The sequence below is a fragment of the Cibotium barometz genome, chromosome 14, assembly GCF_041138505.1.
Source record: "Cibotium barometz isolate CiBa-2024 chromosome 14, ASM4113850v1, whole genome shotgun sequence".
NCBI lineage: Eukaryota > Viridiplantae > Streptophyta > Polypodiopsida > Cyatheales > Cibotiaceae > Cibotium > Cibotium barometz.
The window spans coordinates 43,222,945-43,241,941 of record NC_141059.1 but is presented as its reverse complement, the minus strand read 5'-3'; the positions used below and the strand labels follow the sequence as shown (position 1 = coordinate 43,241,941).

General features: G+C 40.5%; 1 protein-coding gene across 1 annotated transcript; it reads right to left on the bottom strand.

The window, feature by feature from the left end:
- Positions 1-6,603: 6,603 nt before the first annotated feature.
- LOC147632044 (protein TORNADO 1-like) lies at positions 6,604-11,857 on the bottom strand. Its single transcript, XM_086808622.1, has 3 exons — positions 10,558-11,857; positions 9,158-10,458; positions 6,604-9,073 (listed from the first exon to the last, which is right to left on the bottom strand). Exons 1-3 carry the CDS (start codon positions 11,378-11,380, stop codon positions 7,517-7,519), a joined length of 3,681 nt encoding a protein of 1,226 aa, XP_086664748.1. The 5' UTR covers positions 11,381-11,857; the 3' UTR covers positions 6,604-7,516.
- Between the last annotated feature and the right edge of the window lie 7,140 nt (positions 11,858-18,997).

The window sequence follows — 18,997 nt, the reverse complement described above, 5'->3', positions numbered from 1 at the left end:
GTAAGGGGTTCTCAAGGGGCTGGAGAAGCAAGCTTATGAGCTCCAAGGGCTAGATTAGTCTAGTGCTGAAGGCAAGGATGCTCCTGGGACTGAGGAGAAGAGCTCTTAGCACAACGAAGACTGAATGAATAACTAAGCCCTATGCAAGCCTATTTATACTAACTGGAGGTTGGTCATTTAATAAAGTTTATATTTATAAATTTCTAATAATACAAATAATGCTAAATAAATACTTTTAAATATGAAAAAAATACCAGATAAATCCTAATAAATTCCCTAAGGCTTCTGGGACGTTCTAAATGATGCACAAGCATATGAATGCATATTATGCAAGATGCAGAGTGCTTTCTGATGCAAACTCTAAGGCTTTTACTGACTCTACATGCATGAATGATTCTCTCCAAGTGGGTTAAGGGACTCGACTAACTCACTGACCCACTAAGGCTGAGGAATGACCTACGTAGCTCGTGCCTGACTTATCCTAGACTGAGAATGTACAATGGGATCACGGTGTATGACTATTATCATCCTATTGGGTTCTAAAACTGTACAACTGCTGCACTTCTGATGATGAGCCATCTTGTCACCATGCACTGAGTGCAGAGTGCATGTGACATACGATGCTTGGCAATTCTCTTGTGAGTGTGTATGTAGAGTGTGGTGTGCTGTCAAAAGCACGATAAGTGTTTGAGAAGCTCTTTACTCGAGATGCTATCTCTTGGAGTGCACTCTTTGTAGGATATACAACACGGACAAGTGAGTAAGCATTTTGGACGAATGCAGTGATGACAATTGGCAACTTAGAAGATTTGCCTGTAAACACCCGCCTGAGATAAATTTTAATTGATTAGAAGAGGTGAAGGAGCAGCAAAGAGTGATCAGTGGATTGAGTAGGGTGTGTAAAGGAGTTGAGGCGCAACCATGTGTGAAAAACGAAAGCTGAGTGTTGAAGAAGTGGCAGGCCAAGCATCGTATTGAGAGGGAGAGTGAGTCAGCATGAGGAGGCAAACAAGAAAAAATCCATGAAGGAGCAGCCAAGCGTGAGCATGTGAGCCCTCAACACAAGAGAGATCAGAGCTCATTGATCATATGAAAGAAGAAGCAACTGTAACAGTCGTAATTGTGAGGGAGAGAATAGTTCGAAGTGGTTTGAGTACATAGAGAGCAGCATAGTATTACGAGAGCAAGCATAGGAGGTTTATCAGCACTTGTATGCAGCAATTTGAGTGTGTTTCCAAACAAACAAACAAGCACAATCGTATGAAGAGCAGGTCCAGAAGGGCAATTATTATTGTTCTTGTGGGAAGATGGGGAATCAATCTAAGCATGGTGGTGGATACCCGTGATCAATTATAGTCCATGGATGCAAATACCCTAGAGGAACCAGTTTGTACATAAGGCTTAGACACTTCCCTTAAATCTTTACCTCAAAATAGTTCGCTTATGATATACAAGCTATATACATTGAGTTGATACTTGTCAATCTTGTAAATATCCTCTTCTTTCTTGAGATTGCTATGCATACCTTGATCATCTCTACTATGCATAAGCCCATGGTTGTCTTTGTTTTTAAATCACTCTCTCCGGGAGTTTGTACAGGGTTTTTTAATGAAATATAAGAGTACTTTGAGATTTTCCCTTCGCAGCCGTGTCTTGTTAAATGCTAGTTACATGCTGATGGTTCTCATTCCAAAACTATTCCCATGTCTTTAAGCTCCATTTGAGTCAATGAGTGGCCTCCTAGAAAATATTTTTTCAGCATCATCAAACAATGAAAGATAAGCAGTTCACTCTCGAGAAAAGTTGATTAGCTTGGCCATCTTTTCAGCCCAACTGCTTGATAAAATCCTTCTTCTTATTTGAAGTCCTTTTATGATGAGAAAGGGTCCTGACTGTATGGCAAGCATTGAGAGTGGATAGGGTTAGCCTAACTGTAGGACCATCTCGTGCTCAGCAGGCCCTGGGGGGCTCCCCCATGTCAAAACCGGGGGGGGTCCGGTTTGGGCACCCCAAAACCATCCTCGAAGTAAACGAGTTAGAACCAGGTGTCCCATCACGCGGAAGGCTCGTCATCCCAAATCAAGCCATCAGTGCAAGAAATGTAGGCTCAAGCGGAGGGCTCGATATCCCAGGCTGTTGCATCAGCGCAAGGTATGCAAGGGGCCTAGCAGACACCAGTCGGGATCTAGGAAATCATGCAAGATAGTCGCCATGCACCCCCTCCCCTGGATGGCCTACGTGTGGCACCATCCCCACTATTAGGTGTAGATAACCTCACATTCAGGCACTTCCAGCCTGAGCCGCCGCTCGATTTTCACACGGTGTTCTACCCTAAGTATGGCCTCCAAGATGATAACACCCAAGGAGGAGATAGAGTCGGAAATAGAAGCACCTTCGGAGCTCTGAGGAACGAAGAAATTTCACTAACTTTGGATGTGGATGAGAATCGATAGATCAATGAAGCCCTCTCAAAGGTGACCAAGGGCAAAGTCCTAAGGCTGCAACAAAGAGCAACGAAGCGAGAGGCGACCAGTCTAATCGATTGCAAAACAGGCAACATCCTTGTTTCATTACTGGAAATTTTGGTTAAATGAATGGAACTTTTCTTACTAGGCACGTGCAATAGTTGTGTTATGGCCCTAGACCTCCAATGGTGTATTTACGCTTCTGGATAAAAAATAACTGGAATGTAAGAGGCTGGGAAGTAGAAAAAAAACAATTTCTTCCTAATAATCACTAATGCTTTCTCTTTAAAAATGAAGAAATGGCCCTCAATGTATTAGGAGCAAGGCAATGGATGATTAGGAATTCCCCATTGTCTGTTTTTAGATGGTCTCACTGGATTTCTCCCCCTTGGGACCCAAACCCTCTATCGTTCCCATTTGGGTAGAACTTACGAATCTTCCTTTACACCTCTGCCCATTGCTGAAGCTTATTGAACCCGTTGGGTAGGCTATTAGGGATAAGACCCATTGATGACCTCAACCCTAGGTGGCACCCCCAAGCTCTTATCGAGATGGATATCACTCAAGAGCTTCCGGCCATTCTATCTATGTCAGCAGCAGACAGGAAGAGGATACTCTATTGAATAGCCAATAACATATAAGAATGTCCCTAATACCTGTTTCCACTATGAAGCCAAGGATCACTATATTAGGAACTGTCCTATTAAATTCCACCCTCCTCCTCCTAAACCAGATGAGCAAAAGGCCCCATAGCCAGATAACCAGGGTTTTCAAAACATAGGAAGGAGAAACAAACCCTTTAACAAGAGTTGGCAACCAAAAAGAAATTCCAAAGTGAAACAAAACAATAGGTTCACCCCTCTCCACATGGATCTTGCTGATCCTTCCCAACCAGAGGAGGAGTCACCTAGTGATGTGGAGGAATATGTCCCAAGTTCCCAAGTCCAAATTAGGCAAGGAACATTTGCAAGGGAAGTAGAGGACATGGACTTTCAAGAAAATTTCCAAGAAAAGTTTATCCCCTCACAAGTAGATGAAGAGTCTCTACTTGGAAAAAAAACTAAAAATGCCTCTCTTGCTGCAATCAAGAAAGGGATAAGGAATGGAAGCTTGAGTGATATGGGGTCCTCTAAAAGGAGGCAATCTCAAGTGGGAGGGATTGATTCCCTAGCCCCTAATGAGAAAAGACCGCTAAGCCCTTTGGGAAACCTCCATCTAAACCCCCAAAACATGATGCTAAACAACATTACAGCCTTGTCCTTTAATACAAAAGGACTCACTGATGAAATTAGACCCCGTGTTATAAAAGATTGGAAATGGCAGTCAGGTTTAAATCCCTCTGTTATATGCCTACAAGAAATCAAGGTGGTGGGTGATACCTTGCAGAGGAATCTATTAACGGTTTCCAAGAATCATTGCTGGTTTGTGACAGACCATCAGCAGGCACGGGGGAACAGCCATGGGCATTGATGTATCTTTAGCTGCTTGCATCAAAGAGGTTCACATTGACCCAAAACACAGATGGATAGCCATCTAGATTGATACATGGGATGATCTCTTTGCTGTGACTTCAGTGTATGCTTCGGGCCCTGCAGGTGCTAGACCGGAGCTATGGACATCTTTATTGAGAATTCAGTCTCCAATTCTGCTACTTGGAAACTTTAACATGGTAGAATCTGAGTGTGATAGATACAAACAACTTGGCCAAAATATCAGAGGTCACGAAAAGAAAAGATGGGAGGAATGCAAGCTGCTGCATGCCCTACATGACTTTGCATCCTCAAATGATTTCACTTCGAGCAATGGAAGGTCAGATATGTTGACAAAAAAGGCTCGGTTGGATAGATGCTATATGCTATATGCTCTCAGTCCAGAAATACATGAGCTCAACGATAAAGGTCATGAAAAACATTGTTCTTTATGATCACTTCCTCTTTGTAGTAACTCTCAAATCCTCTTGTTTGAAATAAAATCTGGATGGTTCCATATAGATCCAGAATTGTTCCAAATGCGGATTCATTCCAACTCGATGATGCCCATCCCTCCCCTACCTCTTAATGGGATGCCAATGCATGTGAGAGTAAACTCAAAATGGAACATCCTTTGGGATAGAAAACAATGGGAATTTCGTTTTTCTAAAATCTGGTCAAATATTATTCCTCCTAAAAATTTGATTCTATTATGGCTCATCGTGCATAAAGGGATTTGGACCAACTCTACAGCAAAAGAACTTGGGATTGGGGATGGAATGTGTCCCCGCTACAGACAAGAAGAAGAAACCATTCCCCACATGTTTATTACATGCAAATTTAATAAAAGTCTTTTGGAACTGATTCACCATTGCCTTGCACCGGTAAGGGATTCTTAGTTAACATGGAAACAAATCCTTCTTGGGGACTTTAATGGATGCTCATAAAAAATTTGGAACACAATTAGAGCTGAATATCTGTGGTGTGTGTGGATTTTGCGTAACTTCTCAGTGTTTCAAGATGCAGTCTCACTCAAATGCCTAGGCCTGAAGAGTGCTCTTTGTGTGCAGATGAATATGATACTTAAAGCAGATACAACTATTTGCTTGGCTTAGCAGTCACGGATCGAAGTCGAAGAAGCTCTTGTCATCAACGAAGCTCGGGAAGAGTATGAAGAGAAGGTTATCAACGAAGCTCTTGTCATCAACGAAGCTCGGGAAGAGTATGAAGAGAAGGTCAGACATATTAAAGCCAACAGGGCGAGCCAAGAACAAGAGTAGACAAAGGTCAGTAACCAGCTGGCAGAGGAAGAATCAGAGTTAGTTGATCTATTCTAGAGTTGATTGATCTTAAGAATACCATCCAGGAATTTCAATGAGTTAAGCCTCTCTAAAAAGCTGTCATGGCATTTTTTGAATAATACAATATCTCACGTTCTGATTTTTTTTTAAAAAAATAAAATGCTTCTTCTCCTGTTTGTTTTACTGACTCTTGTACGACAATGCAAGGCCTCTTTTTGCCTTTCATCATTTCCCTTGAGTGCTAGCTTGTTGTTCAGACTCAACTACATAGGACTTTTTCGAGACCTTGTAGGTTGGGACGCAAATCTGTGAGATTCTTTAATTTTATTTTAACCTCTAGAGAGAGAAAGAGTAGCACCATGATCCACACTCAACAAACTAAGGGTCACAGGCCCGTCTATTCATCACACTTCCACCTCCCCACTTTAACAACATTGTTGCACAAGATTGTGGCTCCTTTCTAACCATGAGAGGCAGTAGTCATCTGGACTTGTTTAACATGCTCATCCTTCTGAAACATAACTTGGAATCCAAGAATTGGTTTTCCAAACCATCTGCATACCAGTTTCTGAGGTGAGAGGTAATTCAGTTTTTAGATATCTTTGGATGAAAAAATATCCCTTCTTATTAAAATAAATTCCCTCGAACTAGAAGTTTAAAAAGAAATTCCTAAGGTGCATTAGAAATAAATTATAATCTGCAGAAAAGACCTTAGCCTAAGGGTCTAAATTTTCTAAAAATTTTAGATTAAGGTTCTTATGGACCAATAAGATTAATCCAAATGTAGGGAATAGATAAATTGAAGAATAAAATAAAAACTCTCCAAAAATGAGTAAATGCTCACATAAGATGACGAAGGACCAAAGAAAAGATTAAAAAAACTAAATTTAGAAAAGCAAACATTTTTTCAAAACAAACCTTCATGAGAGCTGTTGTGCCAAAACATGTACCACTTGTCTGTGTCGTATCATTGCTAATGCTGCTGTTTCTGCTAATGTGGATGATAAATGGACCATTATCTAAATTCATATTGTCTTTGCTACTTAAAATGGTCCTATCATTTGCAATTCTCTGTTGAAAAGAAAACAGCATTAAAAGCAAAGCACCTGAGTCCATGGTCTTGACAACTTGACGGTCACAGACTATTCCTTACGTTGATTTTGCATGATTATCTCGACCTAACCCAGACCCTTACAAAGCAGGGTGACCAGCCCAGCTAAATCAACACATTTGTAAGCAGCAAGTAAAAACCCAGACATTTGAAATTCTACCGTCTTCTCCACTTTGCATGGCACACTGTCAAGCCGAAAGGTCGTCATGCAAAGAGGCAAGCCAAGAGAGCAATAACTATCTTTCAGTCCACAGACAAACAACAACACGGATCAACCCTCTCTTCTTTGAAAAGGCAAAAAGAGGTACACTATCCTGTGTCAACCAGAAACCCCATCATTACCAAGAAAGAGAGAAAAATGCTTATGCCTTGGCCATACACCATAATGCTATTATGTAAAATCCCCCCTCCCCCACAAAAGAAAGGGATATTTCCATAGCTGTCCAACCCCTATGGCTCTTTTTTACACACAGGTGACATCCAAGAAAGGGGAATGTGCACACCGTGTTCGTGGCTTGGAGCTTCAAATGGTCATTATAAACAAAATCTTAGGTTGGTAGCAAATTGTGTGAATATGAAACCAGCTGCCTTCATCCTGAGGCACCTAATGAATTACACCATTTATTCAGATAAAAAGCTATTGCTTCAGGCCTTGTGATGTGGGACACACATCCCAACCCTACCATTTTCATCAGGTAGCATCCCACCCTAGCATTTTCATCTAGCTACCTGATGGTCGTTGGCTAGCTTGCGCCGAACACCTTCTTGGCCCTTTGAGAAGTGCCGGGCAAAACTCTTGCTTCACTGTTCATGTTGCTGCCACACTAATGGACACATCCATCCTCTTGCTGACCAATCAATTTTTGTTTGGGGCTCCACTTAATGCTGAAATTTGAAGCCTTCAGAGGCCGCCTTCACCCTCAAAAGCTTTAAGAGAAGTCTGATTCAGAATTGGGCTGCCAGTAGAAGGCCAACAATCTCAGAAATCTTCTGAATCTTCTGATGTCTACATATAAATCTACTAAAAAGATGTAGAATATTTGCCCATAAAAGTCATGTCTCATATTTGGCTTTCTACCTTCAATTTTCAGCCCTGGCTCCACCCATTTGGAAAATCACCCCCAGCCTAACCTCGAGATTCCACTTCTTAGAACAGAGAGGATTTTTCCTTCACACCATAGGAAATGGGCGTTGTTCTTTATAGTGTGTTTCACAAAGCCATGCTACTTGGGAGGTGTCCTGGTAGATAGCACGCCTGAGCTTGAACTTCTTGTGTATGTTGCTCTCAGTCATGCCCCCGTTCTGCTCAAGCACGCTCACCAGGCATTGCTGCCATCCTGTATAGGCCTCCACCGATGTTGATACTTTTGCTAGCAGGCTCTGATTTTCAAGAAAGCCTGGCGTGTCCAGCGCAAGGGCAATGAGTTGAGAGAAGTTGGGCACCATGGTTCCTGCACCTCCCACCACATGAGCGCCCACTTTAGCAACCACTGTCAGAAGCTTCAAGAAGCCCTTCACATAGGGGATAGCCTTTCCCAAGCATGCCCCCTCATCTATGGTGCTCACATAGAGGCCCTCTTGGCTCTCCACCCTGTGTGAAGAAACCCTGTGCTCGCAGAACAACTCAATGTGCACATGCTTCACCTCCCTGAAGAGCGCCGTCACCAGCCTTCTCCCAGCTCCCATTGCATTCAAATCTGTGCTCAAGAAGACCAAACGAGGGACCCTCCCTGCCTCACTTTCTACAGAAAAATTCAAGGATTGCTCCACCATCTTCTGAATTTGTGGCAAGACATTGCTCCTCATACTTATGATGTTGCCATGCATAACATCCAATCTTTTCAGGATGTCATCATGCATGGCATCCATTCTCGATCTCAACCCATCCAGCCCCGCCTTCATGCTTCTCATTTCCTGGTAGATCGCCCTCACCATGCTCTTACTCGCTGTGAGCACAATCTGCTCTCCATTTTCTGCATTGTCACCTTGGAGGTTTTCCTCCGTCGTTGCTTGATTTTGTGCAGCTTGAATTTCGGTGTTATGTTTAATCAATAGATTTTCTTGGTCTGCATGCAGGCTAGAAGTAGAAGTGCTGCCCATCTCAACAACCCCTTGGACTCCATGGCTAGTTGTAAGCATGCTCCCTGACTGAACATCCTCATGCATCAAACTTTCATCTACATCCTTTGTGCTAGATGGAAAACTCATGCGCAGAGCATCTTGCAAAGACGACTCATAAGACTTCAGTACCTCCATATACTCGTCGTAACCCAACAAATCAATAAGTCGATTTGCAACAGGTTGCACATACCCATTGCCCTCCCACAAGTGAAGTAATTTCTCTTGCCTTCGTCCTTCTTCCAACTGCTTTCTAAGCTCTTGTTTCAGATCAAGGATCAAAACACATTGGTCTTCTCTAGCAGGTGAAGGGGCAGGAAGCTGCAAACAATCAGGACGAATGACACCCTCCACAAGCTTCACTCCTTGGTTGCCCACAGGTTGAGCACACACTCTAATTAGAGTCTTAATGATCTCATCCTCCACATATGCCAAAGTGTTTCTAACATCTCCCTGATCTGGGGCACGCACCATCACATTGATGACATGTTCCCCTTTAGCAAGGTCCAATTCCACAATGATCTCCATGTCTTGCACACAAATGGACATAAAATGTTTACCCTGTTTCACATCTGCGTTGTATGCTGAGAAAGCTTTTTTAAAAAGTACCTGCAAAATCCAAGTAATAAAAAGCGTTATATCTTGAGTCCTCTTGTTCTAAGCAATTAAACAAGTAGGATATCCACCAATTACCTGTATCATAGGAAAGAGCCCCGGGGTAAGAAAAGTCAGATCCTTCTTAACGCACTCCAGTCTTCTACCCAAATAAGCATACTCTTGGATTGACCCATCAAGTGCTCCTCTCCATCGCAAATGCCTTTCTTTTCTCTCATCTGTTTCTGATTCTAAAAGAGTGCCTGGGATGAAAACCATGCCATCAGCATCGTCCGGAACTTTGCAGCAAAGATGCATTGCTTCCATCAAACTTATTAGTACAGAACCCTCCACTTTCGAGTGAGTGCTCATCTCTACTAGCTTCTCTAGATAATCCTGTTTGGCGTAACCATTAAGGGGGAGGAATGCTTTTGATGATGTATGATCAGAGTGAGGGAAATGAATAAGGCTGCCCATCACCTCATGACAGAACCAACTTGGGTCAAGGACAAGGAGAGGCAAATTGCTTAGGTAAATGATGTCCCCAGACTCATTCAAAGAGTACGCAATTGCCTTTTGAACATCAGGGTCGGTGATCTTGAACTGATCTCTACAGACTTCACTAAAATCAACCCAAGGAATGATTGGCTTCTGTTTATCCAATGACTCAGTTGCAAGCCTTGATGACAGGTACTTGCTCACTTCACTGCATATGCTGTACACCTCAACACCATTTAGAACCTCCTTGGCGGTGCCAAAAATGCAAGAGGCCACACACTCTGCAGAAGTAGTACTCCTTGCATCCACTTCCAGAACATCAACCACTTGGATGATCTCGCTAAAGCTAGAAGCAATGGCCTTGATTGAAGGTGTAAGGGCATCCTTGACCAACATCATCTGATCCTTGCGGGTGAGAACCACAATAAGCTTGCGCAAAATGTTGGATTGACGGGTTTTAGAGGCAATGAACTTAAGCCAGTAACGAAAACTAGCCTCAAATTTAACTTGGTTTTTTAAGTTTCCTCGTCTTTCATCCTTGCTGTCTATAGGGCTCCATACAAACATAAACATGGCTGGACTGCTGTGATTTGTGCTGGATTCAGGAAACATATGATCGTGGAATGCATGAAATTCTGCTTGCCCTGCCATGTCCCATGCAGACAGTTGGATCCCATCTTTCATGATTGCGTGAACATGAATTCCTCGAGTGCGCTCCAAAGCACAAAGAGAACCATGTTCCTGGATCTGCAATCCATGTGGCTCCACAACATGGGAAGAAAAATTGGCTTTCAATTTGCGAGCGACATATGCCACTTTTATCAACAGTTTATGAAGGGCACCTGATGGTTGGACTGCTTGTGAGCACATTGTAGACAAAGTTGACAACAGGGTTGTCTTTCCTGCAATTTACATGAACGAATTTACATCACAATTTTAAATGAGATCTCCAATCAAAGTCTTAAAGATCACATCTGTGAAGGTTGAAAGAGATCGCTTGCCTGCATATGCATCTCCACAAATGAACAGGCGCACTGCAGTGGCAGGTACTTTGCTTCGTTGCAAGTGCCTCAAGGTTGAATATCTTTGCTGGTTTAGAAGAAGTTGTGCTTTAATGGCAGGGTCCGAGAGCTCAAGATGTTTCAAGTCAAGGTGTGGGAGACCTGAATAATTCAATGCGTCCACAATTGCACCAACTAGTGTATTATTGTTAAGAGGTCTATAGCCTATATCTCCTAAGGAAAGGCTGTAGAGAGAAAAATTTGTGGAATTTTTCAAGCATACCATGGTACAAATCAAATCTTCAAAACGCAGAGTAAAGCCTGTCAACGACAAGTATTTAAGCTGCCAATTCAAAAATTTGCTGAGGGCTTGAGAGGGCCATGTGAACTTGTACATCTCAATCTCATCGATCAGTATTGCAGGATGCTTAAGAGCTAGAGTGAGTGAGTGTGTGATTGAACCCCTATCGAGATTTGCCAGAGCCTCTATGAATTCAGGACTCAGATCAACATCTTCAAGGTGGAGATTGTCCAGGGAGATTCCAGCGAGCAAGTTTTCATCTATAAACGATAGCTGGGGAAAACTGCTGAACACAGCCAAATTTCTTATTCTTTTATTGTGATGGAGGACTTCGAAGAGTTTATTACCTGCATCATGATTATAGTGGTGCATGAAGAAAAGACTGGTAGCGGATGAGATGCGGAGAGCTCTCCACAACTTGTCGTCTGGCATGAAACCTATCAGATAGACAGCGCTAGAATTGGCGACCGCTTGCAGGTAGAGCTCCCCCTTCGCGCCCGGCAACCACGTGTCCAGCATCATGTCCTCTCTCCCCCATCTCTCTCCCACCAAAGCAGACTCCACCACCACATCAATGCTCCCCCTGGAACTCTCCTTAATTATCGATCTACCTATTGTCAATGAATCAACCAGAAACAGCTGATTCCTTCCATTTACCTGACAGTTCTATTGCCTTCTGTACATCCTCCATTCTCCATGTTTTCTTGACATAGACGTACTCTTGAGGCTCTTGCAGCAAAGCCATTATCTGGAGGCTAAATATGTGGTGTGTTTTGGGTCCTCGCTGAAAATGGGAGTGGGGTGTATGTTGTTAGGCAAGGATAAGTACATGGGATATATGCATAGGTAGAGGACGACAGAAAATGAAGGTTTGAATGTGTAAAAGGAGGAAAAATCTGAGGAAAGATTGAGGAGAGACGAGGATGCAAATGTTAGAGAGGGAGGGAGAGAGAGACAGAGGGGGAGACACAGAGAGAGAGATTAATTTTCCACAAAGAGAGGAAGGATTGAGGAGAGAGGAGGATACAAATGCTAGAGAGAGAGAGCGAGAGGACCAATTCAAAGAGACTAGGTCACTAGTCCACTCACCAATTCGATAAAGACACTATAGTCCACAAAGAGAGAGGAGGGTTTTTTTCCCTTGTGAACACACTAACATGTGTTGGGCTTTTAGCCTTAGGACTAGAGTACTAAAAGTACTATATTTTTTTTTTAAATGCCTAAAGAGAGTTGTATTTACACTCCAAAGAGAGAAGAATACATCACCATGCCCTGTACATGATTGGGTTAATGTCTCTCCAACCTCCTAAACAGAATACCTACTATAGCTTTCTGATTAGGACTACTGTTTGGCTCAACCAGCTTGCAAGCTTCTATCAGAAGTGCCTAAACCCTAAACTTGGGATTGACCTACCTCCATTCTTTCCCTTGAAAAAGCACTTTATTCCTTGCATCCCAAATTGTGTGATCAACATTGCTCTTATAGTGTCCCATACAATCTTTAATGCAGGGTTTATTCTTCCTTCCACTCCCAATAGCCCTTGTCTCCAGGTTATCTTATCCTATATATTGGCAGACTTTGAAAAATTCTCTAAAGCTTTCCATGCCTCTTGTGCACTATGGCATTCCCATAGTATATGATAACAGCTTTCCACGTTGGTTCTGTATTTTTGGCAATAATCATTTACAACAAAGATTTTTCCAAATAGATCCTTTGTGAGAAATTTTTGATGCAAAGTCCTCCATAGTATCAGATTCAATCTGGCATAGTTAGTTTTTTGTAGGTCTTGAGGTCTAATAGCATAGCTCTTTTGTTCCATTTTACCTTAATTTTCTCTACCCAGTTTGGGTTACTTAATCTCACTTTGTGTTTACACATGTCAAGCCTTCTATATGTTATAGTCCGGTCCCTAAGTCTAGCTTCTCTTTGAGTTGTAGGGGTTGTAGGCCAACTATCCTTAACCTTACTCAAGGTAGTAACCAAAAATTGATTTTCTTTTGCATTAAGTCTCACATCCTACTGAATTTTTTGATTGGTGATCCAACTCAATTTTCTGTGATTCCATACATCTGCCCCCCTGCCATATAGCTTTTCTCCAGAACTTCTCTCCATAATTGCAATAGCCTGTTAGCCATCATAAAGCCATTGATTTTGACTTTTCCCTTAGACATTAACTTGTCTGTCCAATTAGCATTATTCCAAATCTTCTTGTTCACAGTAGCTTCCTATATGCACTACCTCATTAATTTTGCCCAAGGCTGGTCCACTCCAACTTTGCAATCCATTTTGTTGTCAATTCTTTTGCCTTATTTGAAACACTAGGTATGCCCCATCCTCCTTCTTACTTAGGGGAACAAACTTGATCCCATGAAACTATGTGTCATGATTCTCTTTGAGCAAAGGTTCAGAAGAATTGTTTCATGTGTTGGTCTAAGTACTCTCATTCTTGTACTCACACATCTTATCATCATAGAGTACACTTCCAACACTTATGTATTCTCTTCTTCCTCTACTTGCGTACTTGTGTGTGTGTGTGTGTGTGTGTGTGTGTGTGTGTGTGTGTGTGTGTGTGAGCTTGCATCTCAACCCAACACTGGTATCAGAGCAGGTTTCAACTTCCATTTTTCGCTTCCGCGCGCGCACACTTCTCAGATTGTAATTTTCTGAAAGATCTTGAGATTGAGCAACCCGGGAGTATTTTGATCAGGTGTACTGAGGTTTTACTCCCCTTTTCGAGCCATTCATGTGCTCGAAATTGCCAATGGATCTATGGTTTAGGAGTTGCAATTTAGCTCATGTTTTTCTTGGTCACTAGCATATTCTCTACACAGGTCACAAGTTCCATAGCTTTAGCTTGATTTGGCACTAGCTCATGTTTTTCTTGCTCACTAGCATATTCTCTACACAGGTCACAGGTGTCATAGCTTGAGCTTGATTTGGCAGTTTATGTATCTTTGTGTGGACTTTTGGCATAGGATTTTACTAGTGTATGTACACACTTGTGGATACTTGTCAAATTAGTAGGTTTATGCACGCTTCTTGTGTGGATCCTTACAGGTTTCTTCTATAGGTTTCTACATGTGTCTGAGTGTATATGTATACATTTGTGGGTGCCCTACAGTGAATGTACACTTTTTTGGGGTTATTACAGTGCATGTACACACTTGTGGGATACATTTATAGATTCCTATTGATGTATTGAGTATTCGTGGTATTTGGGTATCTCTTCCAAATCTTACAAGTTCACAATTTTTTTTGTTGTTGACGCATGTATACATGTATATGTACACATTTGTGGGTTATCTACAGTGCATGTATACGCTACTCTTGCAGATTATTATTGACACTCTTAGATTTTATGTCATTTTGGGCTTTTGCTACCTAGCCTTTCAAGATCAATATTTGTTTCATTCAGAGGTGTTCTTGGTCAGTGCATGTATTGATCAGACATTGTGGCTCTTTGGCTCTATTATAGACGTTCTTGAGTCAGTTTTACCTATTTTGTTTGTATTAGTTTTTGTGGTGCACTATGGCTACTAGCACTAATGATCTTTCTAACATGTTATCTATGGATGGCACCAACGATCCAATGTGGTCTTACATGATGAAACATGTATTGGTTACCAAAAATGTGTGGTGGTATGTATATTGCTTCTCCACCCGAGGCTCCACCCGCACCTGTTGAGGGTGCCTTAGCTGAGTCTACTCAGGCAAACTCTTCACCAACTCATCCACCTCGCCCTCCTACACAGGAACATCCAAACCAAGATGCTCGTGATACCCAAGCTCATGATTTAATTGCTCTCTCATGCAAGAGGCACATCATTCTACATATTCGTTCTTGCACGTCTTCAAAGGATGCATGAGATAAGCTTGCCTCTTTGTATTAGGTTCGTAATGAGGCTAGAGTTGCTTACTTGCGTAAGAAACTCGACTCTGAACGTATGGCTGAGGGTGACTCCATGGATGGGTACCTCACATGTATTAAGGACCTTAGAGAGCAACTCATTAACATTGATGAGCTTATACCAGACAACACTCTTGTTTCTAATGTACTTCATGGCTTTCCTGAGACATATCAGAGTCTTGCTACCACATTGTGTCTTTTGTCAAAGAATAACCCGGATGGGTATTCTTTTGATGACTTAGTGGGGGCTTTTACTCAGTGAGGAGCAATCCAGGACTAACATGAGTTCTATCATAGCTATTGATTAGGCATTTTCCACCTCTTTTCATGGTAAAAGAGCAATCCAGGACTAACATGAGTTCTATCATAGCTATTGATTAGGCATTTTTGACCTCTTTTCATGGTAAAGGAAAGTCTAGGGCTAGTTCTAGTGCAAAGCCTAAGGGAAAATCACAAGCCCATTTAGAGTCTCCTAAGTCTAAAGAGGAGAAGGATGAGAAGAAAAAGATATGAAACCAGCTACTACTGTCGGAAACCTGGTCATTTGATAGAGGAGTGCAAAAAGCGTATTGAGAGTGAGAAGAAGAAGAAGCAGCAAGGACTTGCTACTAATAGCAATAGTGAAGAAGCAAACATTGCACATGATGGCTATGCATTGACAATCACATGCAGTGATTATGTGTTGCCTTCTTCATGCCTGTCTAAGTCACATGTTGATTGGTACTTTAATAGTGGTGCTACAAAGCACATCACTGCTTTCAGGAAATTATTCTCTACTTTATGGGATGTACCCCCTATAGTGGGACAGTTATGTGTGCCAACAATGCTTCTTATGCTATTAAGAGCGTTGGTGATGTGGAGTTGACCTCATGTAGTGGGGGGCACATTTACTCTTGCTGACACATTGCATGTACTTAGGATTTGTAAAAATCTCATTTCTATCTCAACACCTGGCAAAAGTTGGCTTCAAAGTCCATTTTCTTACCATTGTTGCTCCATTTATGATAGATGAGATTTTGATGCACTTATGCTTTCTGGTACATTGTGCAATGGTTATCATCATAGACTTGACATGTATGACAAGAGTAGTGAATCTCATGATGATGTGATGGTTGCAACCACTTTCACATGCATCACTGTATGACACTAAGCTATGGCATGCTCATTTTGGTCTATCGAATTTTCCCTCTCTTATGCATTTACAGAGTCAAAATATGGTGCATGATCTACCTACTATGCAGCTACCTAAGAAGCATGTATGCCATAGATGTATTTTGGGAAAGATGCATCGCTAGTCTTTTCCTAAGGATGGCATTGTACGAGCTACCCATCCATTGCAGCTAGTACATAGTGACTTGTGTGACCCTATGCGAGCTCCATTGTTTGCTAGACATTTGTATTTCATTACTTTCATTGATGACTACTGTAAGATTCCTCCCTCCAACTTTTGAGGTATGCAAGTATAAGAACCTCCCCTTTTGATCTTATAATTATTCCCCTCTCTGAAATAAAAGAAAGATCCTATTTTGGCCTAGAGAGAGAAAATATCTAGAGGGAGGTGATTCAAAATTGAGATATTTTTGGATATAAAAATCCTCCTAGTGTCTAAAATGGTTTCCCCTAAAACAAAAATTCAAAAAGAACTTTCCAATGTGCAATTGGAATTAATTGAAAATAGGTAAAAAGGACCTTAGCCTAAGGGTCCAGATTTTCAAAAAAATTTGGATTATGGTCGAATTAAGATTCCTATGGACCAATAAGATTAATCCAAATGTAGGGAGGAGATAAATTGAAGAATAAAAGAAAAACCCCCAAAAATGAGAAAATTCTCACATAAGATGAAGAGATGACTGAGTACAAGATTTATTAGTTAAAAATTAAGAGATATTCAGAGGAAATGATGCATTTTTGACACCTCAATGTGGGGATCTCCCCTCATGAAGGAGGCGCCTATTTCATATGTGTAGAGGAGTTTTAAACTAAAAAATAATGAGATATTTTCGTCTCTCCTCTCTCCTGTTTCAACTAGATCTAAAAAGTAAGCTAAAGTGACCCCAAAATGGTCAAAAATTGACCAAACTGATCTGGAAAATTCTAGAATGAGTTTGCTTGGTTAGAGGTTCACTTCTTCCTATAAATAGAAGCCTTACCCTTTGTAAAAGCTTAATGGTGTTTATGCACTGTTACTTTGCTCCTGTCTTGAGCCATTTACATTGAATTTTTTAATAATTCAATTGTTTTTGGCCTAATCCTCTCCAAAGTGAATTGGTGGTCACTCTTGCTTCAAACAAGAGTAGAACCCTCAATAACTCAAGCCAAAGGAGAGCTTACAAGCTCTATGTAAGTTAATTTTCTTACTTTTTTAATTTTAAATCTATGGTTTTCTTGATTTTTATGTTTTGTAGTAAATTGAATTAAATTCAAATGCTATGCCTTGATGAAAAGGCCACCCCCTTCTCTTCTTTACATTCTAGTCTTTCTTAATCTTAGAAAGATTAACTAAAGGATTAATTAAACTCTTCTTATTGTTTACTCTCTTGAATTTAGAAAATTGTGCAGATTAGAGTTCTATGAATCTAATTTGGGTTAATTTAAGTCAATTAAAGAATGATAAAAATGAGAAATGGTTAGCCATACAAAGGAGGTTATGGCAAAATTTTCCAGACTTTTGTGGAAAAGAAAGATTGTTTTTATGTTATTCCAAAAGAGTAATTCTCACCATTTTTGCATCTAAAAGAAATATTCTGATTACTACATGTACATATTCACCTATGAATATGCATCGATATCGCTGATATTAATTATTAAAATTGATTTTTATGCATAGAATGATGCATAAAGAAATTATTTTTATTTCAAAAGTGTTATTCTCATTAAAATTGATTTTTGTGTATAGAAAGCTGCATAAAGATATTATATTTTATTTCAAAAGTGTTATTCTCATTAAAATTGATTTTTATGCATAGAAAGATGCATAAAGGAATTATTTTTATTTCAAAAGTGTTATTCTCATCAAAATTGATTTTTGTGCATAGAAAGATGCATAAAGGAATTATTTTTATTTCAAAAGTGTTATTCTCATTAAAATTATTTTTTATGCATAGAAATATGCTTAAAGGAATTATTTTTATTTCAAAGTGTTATTCCCACATTAAATTTGATTTTCATGCAAAATAGATGCATAAGGAATTTTTATATCAAAATTAGAATTCAATTAAATTATATGTTTAAATTCTATGAATAGATGTGATGAGATGTGATGTGAATCAGATAGATGTGATGTGAATAGAGGTGATGAGATGTGAGGTGAATAGAGGTGATGAGATGTGATGTGAATCAGATAGATGAGAATGAATGGATGGATGGATGTGATGTGAATAGAGGTGATGAGATGTAAGCTGAATACAGGTGATGAGATGTAAGGTGAATACAGGTGATGAGATGTGATGTGAATAGATGTGATGTGAATCAGATAGATGTGAATGAATGGATGGATGGATGTGATGTGAATAGAGGTGATGGATGTGATGTGAATAGAGGTGATGAGATGTGAGGTGAATAGATGTGATGAGATGTGATGTGAATCAAATATATGTGAATGAATGGATGGATGTGATGTGAATCAAATATATGTGAATGGATGGATGGATGTGATGTGAATAGAGGTGATGAGATGTGAGGTGAATAGATGTGATGTGAATGTGATAGATGTGAATGAATGGATGTGATGTGAATAGAGGTGATGAGATGTGAGGTGAATAGATGTGATGAGATGTGATGTGAATCAGATGGATGTGAATGAATGGATGGATGGATGTGAATCAGATGGATGTGAATGAATGGATAGATGGATGTGATGTGAATAGAGGTGATGAGATGTGAGGTGAATAGATGTGATGAGATGTGAGGTGAATAGATGTGATGAGATGTGATGTAAATCAGATAGATGTGAATGAATGGATGAGATGTGATGTCATGTGAATCAGGATGTAAATGAATGATATGGGATGTGTGTGGATGTATGTGAAAGAATGGATGTGAATGTGTATGTGAAGAATGGATGTGAATAAGTATGTGAACGAATGGATGTGAATGTGTATGTGAAGAATGGATGTCAATGAGTATGTGAAAGAATGGATGTGAATGTATGTGATGGGATGGTTATGAGAATGAATGTGGTGGATATGAATGAATGAATGTGATGGATATGAATGAATATGATGTGATGGAT

What these genes read in the sequence shown, in the direction of transcription:
- LOC147632044 (XM_086808622.1), bottom strand. Translation starts at nt 11,380, where the DNA reads ATGATGCTGGACACGTGGTTGCCGGGCGCGAAGGGGGAGCTCTACCTG. An exon ending in TTGTGGAGATGCATATGCAG is followed by an intron (nt 10,459 to 10,557) that starts GCAAGCGATCTC and finishes TGTAAATTGCAG; the next exon opens with GAAAGACAACCCTGTTGTCA. An exon ending in GGCTCTTTCCTATGATACAG is followed by an intron (nt 9,074 to 9,157) that starts GTAATTGGTGGA and finishes TGGATTTTGCAG; the next exon opens with GTACTTTTTAAAAAAGCTTT.